At 34.4% G+C, this 6,000-nt stretch overlaps 1 protein-coding gene across 1 annotated transcript in view; it reads left to right on the plus strand.

Moving 5' to 3' along the window:
- Positions 1–6,000, plus strand: part of LOC107561496 (inactive ubiquitin carboxyl-terminal hydrolase 53-like) — a 48,347-nt gene that overhangs the window by 27,654 nt on the left and 14,693 nt on the right. The window contains exon 12 of the mRNA XM_016245950.1: positions 3,722–4,388. Coding sequence (XP_016101436.1) covers positions 3,722–4,388 — 667 coding nt within the window. The remainder of the gene's footprint in view (positions 1–3,721; positions 4,389–6,000) is intronic.

The following is a 6,000-nucleotide window of genomic DNA, read 5'->3' on the forward strand; positions in this document are numbered from 1 at the left end:
TGAGCTTCTTAATTCAGAGTCTCTCTTTCTATTCATTATATGGGAAAATGGCTAGTACATTCTTTGATATTTCTCATTTTGTGTCCTACAGAAGAAAACAAGCCATACGGATTTTAAATATGAGTGAGTTTTTATTTTAGGTTAGCTATTGCTTTAAAAGTAATAATCCCTTGTGGAAAAAAGTACACTTTTAAAAATCAGTACTACTTATGGAAAAAATATACTTACATTTTCAGACACTTAATTGCATGTTATTTTAAATGTATATTAAATGCAATTAGCTGAACTTAAGAGAGATTTTTAAATCTTATTTTTTCTGTGCTTCACATGCAATTTCATTGTTACTTCAAGTGTTTATTGAAATATGGTTAAAGTGAACTAACTAAAAAATCGTACGTGTTTAAATATATTTGTAATTACACATCTGTAATAGGCTTGCTGCGATAGACGGTGCTGATGGTGATACCATCATGGTGTTAAGCCGCAACACCGGTTACGTCACTTGCCCACCGCGTCACCGACCCCCACCGTAGTTTAGATTTTTTTATAGTAATAAAAATCATTTAGTTCAGTAAAAGAACAGACACTACAATTAAAAACTGAATGCGGCTGCTCAATGCAGCGTGCCGAGCGAGTCGCATCACACAGATCAGATTTCATTTCTCCAGTGAGGAGAGTGAGTCGAGCTGACTGACAAGAAGAGTGAGGCGAGACAGACAAGACGATCGCGGATGGTTTAGTTTCTAAACTAGATGCAAAAGCGCCTGTTTGGCAATATTTTGGATTTTGAAAAGCCTGTTGACTTTTGCCGTTTATCTGATTTTGGAAGTTTTTTTAAACATTCGTTTCTTATTTAATTGGTTCTACATTGTTTGCTGATTTTTACTTTATTTAAACTGTCATTTATTTATTTTATTTGACGTTTCTTATTTATTTGGTTATATATTATACATGTTTACTTATTTCCAGTTTTGTATACCTATTCAACTTTATGCAAGTTATTTGTTATTTTATATTAGGCATAGCCTGCCCTATAGCATGATGTGTTTTTATTTGTTTTGTTAATAAAAGTTCTATGATTTATATATACACTAAAGTGAGTTTGACGTTGTATTTTGTTAAAAACGAACAATTGCTTTACTCCGTATTGCCGCTATTTGAAAGTTAAAGTAAAATGCGCACACAACGCTTTTACAAGCTTTTTAAAAGCGAGGAAAAGAGGGAACGCCCCGCCCCCGCGGTGATACCGGTATTACCGGTGTTGTCACACGTCGATTAACCGGTGGGAAAATTTCCTCACCGTCACAACCCTAATCTGTAATTAAGTTGCAATTTAGTTAATTTAAAATGTATTAATATTAAATGTAATGTTCAATAACACTACAGCTGAGATTATACGCAAGCACTTTACGTGTGCTTTAATATGTTGGGCAACACATCACAATAAGTGTAATTTAAAGCACAACAAAAGATTATTAAAACATAGTGATTTCAAATGTGCTTTAAGGTAAAACTTAATTTGAAATTGTAACAAATTAGACTTTTTAAAAGCGTGTTTAGAAACACAATCACTAAAGTGTACGCCCTTTAAGTGGCCTTTTTTTCATTAATATTCTATTTTCTGCAAGTACATTTTTAAAAATATATACTTTTAAGGTTTGAAGTACATTTGATACAATAAAGTGCACTTCTTCTCTAGCATGGTAATAATGACTGGGCCATGTAGATGTACGTTGATGGGTATCACAATGACATTTTCTCATGTGCAGTGGAACCGGTTCACCATATTGTGCAGGCGTCATGTGACCAACATTACCATCTCCTTTTATTGCTCACAAGCTGTAAAATTGTGGTTTGCAAGCCAAGCTGCTGGACTTTGCTTTACCCTTTTTAAGTAGGTATATGGCTTACTAATGGCTTTTTAGCCTTCATCGTTTAGATCTCAAACCAGACTGCCTTCGTCTTGTAGAAATTTAACTGTGTAGGCTGTTTGAGAATTAATTATGCCAGATAATTAGCTTTTTTCAGTGTGTGTGACAGCCACAAGTCAAAGTTGCATTAATATCTTATGAGATGATGCTGTTTTTTCAAGCTTATATCCATACTTATGGAGCAGTATGGATTTGCGCTGCCGCAGAATATCTATGTCAGCCATTTAACAGTGCCAATATCAGCACTGTTCTGCCCAAAGAGAGTCACTCTGCCACCTTCACGAGAAAAAAGGTCATCCAGGCTATTAGTGCAACCCTGCATATGTCGGAGATGGATGATTCTGGCCTGTAGACTAGAAGCGGGTTCAGCATCGATGAATTGTGTTTGTGTAATTTAAATGAACTATGTGAAACTCAACGAGGGCTGTGTGTTCACACAGCGGCACAAAATACTTGTTTGGAAAGCTAAATGCAGTTTTGTTCATACATAGTTTGGATATGAAAGACTGACAAATCTGAAATGCTTAAGCTTAGAATTGAATCCTTACAACTGAAGTGTTTTCTTTTTTTTCAGTGTTAAAAATGTTTACATCATGAATTATTCATTCATAAATATCATTGCGTTTTAAGGAAACAATCCTTACCTTGTCAGAAAAAGGTCAGATTATTTGATATTTAAGAGACTTTTGACCTTGACCTTCTCAAAGTATTAAATAAAATTATTCAAAGCTAAGAAATATAAGTATATGAGACAAATGAATAAAATAAAGTATATAAATAAAAAGTATAATAATGTAAGTATATTATATTATTTTTCTTAATTCTGTTACATATTATACAAGTAAAACTTCTTGAAAAATTTTACATTTTTTATTCTATGTTACAGAATAAAACATAATATAATATATTTACATTACATTGTACTATATATATATATATATATATTAATTAGTGCGGTCAAATGATTAATCGTGATTAATTGCATCCAAAATAATAATAATAATATAATGTGTGTACTGTGTATATTATGTATATATAAATACAAACGCATACAGTATATATTTTGAAAATATTTATGTATATTTATATTGTTATTTTATATTATTTATAAATATATAAACATAAAATTTTTCTGAAATATATACATGCATGTGTTTGTATTTATTTATACATAATAAATATACACAGTACACATTATGTAAACAAAAACTTTTATTTTGGATGCAATTGTGTTATGTATGTGTATATGTAATTATTATTATCGTGTACATAAAGAACATTATTATTTATATATTATGTTTTTTATTTGAAAAGAAACAATATAAAAACTGCATATAAATTATAAAATGCAAAACTAAGATTCTTATTGTTTTAATGCTTTTTTCTTCGTAATATCATGACAGACATTTTTTACTTCGTACTCCCCAACAATGTCAATCATTTATTTTAATTCACAAATTTTAAATCGTGCTTATCATATTTAATTGAATTTAATTAATGTGTTTTTAAACCATACCAGTAGGTCCAGCCAAAAAAAAAGTGATAACCCATATGATAACTGTGTACTTCTAGAAAAAAATTTAAGTTTTAAAATTGCAGAAATTGCTACTAAATTTCACCAATAATTACAAAGAAACAAGTCACACATTTAATTAAACATAAAATTTTGATGTAAAAAAAATATTTTTTTTCTTGTAAACCTCCAATTAACTTTAAAATAAAACTTTAATAAATATTTTTTTACATTGCATCTGAAAAGCTGTTTGTAACTGTATGTTTCTCCTCCCCAGACTCCCCTGACAAGCCTCATTCCCGCTCGCTGTCACCTCCGGAGAACGGCTTCAAGCATCTGGAGTCGCGGCTCTACAGCAGCCAGGGCAGGGGTCCGACGAAAGCCGAGCGCTGGCCTGTTACTAACACTCAGTACAGCCACGAGCCCCGCTCTCAGTCCCAGCCTCATCCCCCTGGAGAGAGCCGCTCTCGGAGGCTGGATGTGGCCAACGGCTACGAGACCGACAGCAGTCAGGACTCTCGGACGTACAGCCGGCCGAATCGAGCGTGGAGGCCGATGCGAGAGGCGCTTAACGTCGACAGCGTCCTAAACAGCGATAATAATCAAAACTACCCCAACTCTCGCAGACAGAACTTTAATCAGGACAGCGAAGAGTCGGCGTGGGTCCGACGAGAAGAACGCAAACCCAAGAGCTTAATGACGATTTATGAGGACGAGCAGCGGCAGGACATGGGCAGCAGGAGCTCGCTGGAATCAGAGGACAGGGTTAAATCAAGCGTCAGTAACCTCACCATTCAGACTGATAACTGGAAATTCCAGCGCACTGAATCTGGATACGAGAGCAGTGATCGTCTCAGCAGCAGCTCGGCAAACCTGGACTCTCCTGTGGTGGAGAACTTGAGCAACAAAGACATGCAGTCCATACCAGAACCAAACCTCTCCAGGTAAGAGCTACAGTAATCCTCAATTAGGAAGCACATCAAGACATTTGCATGGATTGATAAGTGTCACTACGATGATGACATAAATGTGATTACAAGAGAAGAAATCAATATGAATTCAGTAACGACGTGAGCTTAGTTGAGTGTAATTTTGTAACGCTGGGAAAACGAATTACCGAGATTTATATTTACATACTCTACCATTTAAACATTTTGTGTGAATATAATGATTTTTTGAAGAAGTTAATATTTTTATTCAGGACAGATGCATTAAATGGATCAAAAATGTCATTTATAGCAGATGTCAATTTTTTTTACTTTATATTTATCAATGAATCCTGGAGAAAATATGTATGAATAGTTCAGATGCAAAAGCCTGTAAATGCCATTTGAAATGTTCTTCAAAAATGAGCATTTTAATCAGGCTCCTGTGTGTAGGTTCAGTAATTTCACTTTAAAGCCAATGGATAGGTTCTTTTCATTGCCATTAAAGTGAAATAACTGAACATAAACATAGCAGCCTGATAAAAATTATAATTTTAGAAGAAAATTTCAGATGGCACTTAGAGGCTTTTGCATCTGAACTATTCATATATATATGAATATATATATATATATTTAACGCAGGTTCGGGACTAGGGTTGGCCACCCCACTCACAACTGCTGCTTCTGTCACTTTTTCTCTTGAGAAGAAGTGCATTTATTCAGTCGCAGAATGACTGAGAACGGGAGGTGTTTCAGACGCGCACTCCTCTTCACTTCAGTGCCAGGCGTGAGTCAAGCGAGCGCGGAAACGGTACTGTGCTCGAAGTGCGTGCTCTTCAATTGCACGCACAAAGGTGCCGGCGCGTGCTGTAGCCTGTATCCTTTCATATAACAAATAGATATATCATAACAAAGCGCAAAATAAACTACGTGCATGCAATCTCGTGGTCAGTTAAGTCATGAAGTTACCAAAATGGCAATTAAAGCTGCCTTAAAACTGTGCATGCATGTAATATATTTTATACGAGTCACATTTAAGAACATGTCTCTGAAATGGTTTTCAAAACTGTCCTGGAGCAGCCCAGCACTGTCTCCCTCATCTAACACACCCGATTTAACTCGTCAGCTCATTAATAGAGACTTTAAGACCTGAAGTGCACATAAAAGGTAAAAAGATTTGAGAGAAAATATGATGCTTGTCAGATCCACATCACATTCAGCAGCAGCTCTTAAAGAAATAACAGCCAAAACAACCTAATAACCAGCTGCTGTGATGTCTATTAGTCGATTAGTGTTTGATCATTTCAATTTCTGTATATTTCTGCTGAAGGGCACAGGTAAATATGACATTTATTATAATGGGTTTATGTGAAGATTGTTTTAAGTTCACGTAAATTAGAGTTACTTTTTAAAGTCTAATAAATGTTCAAATTGATAGCTCTCAATTATACTGTAATGTTGAATGGCTATAGTCAATGGTTAAATATGGGGGGGGGGGCAATTTTATAAAGAAATCAATATTAGTATCTTTGATACTGGCCTTCATTCATAAAAAAGATGCCATTAAACAAATATTTAAAAATATACTGTCTTTGTTGTTTGTACATTAATTTGAAGATTGAATGTGAAA

The sequence above is a fragment of the Sinocyclocheilus grahami genome, unplaced genomic scaffold (genome assembly GCF_001515645.1).
Source record: "Sinocyclocheilus grahami isolate Dianchi unplaced genomic scaffold, SAMN03320097.WGS_v1.1 scaffold776.1, whole genome shotgun sequence".
NCBI classification, from domain to species: domain Eukaryota; kingdom Metazoa; phylum Chordata; class Actinopteri; order Cypriniformes; family Cyprinidae; genus Sinocyclocheilus; species Sinocyclocheilus grahami.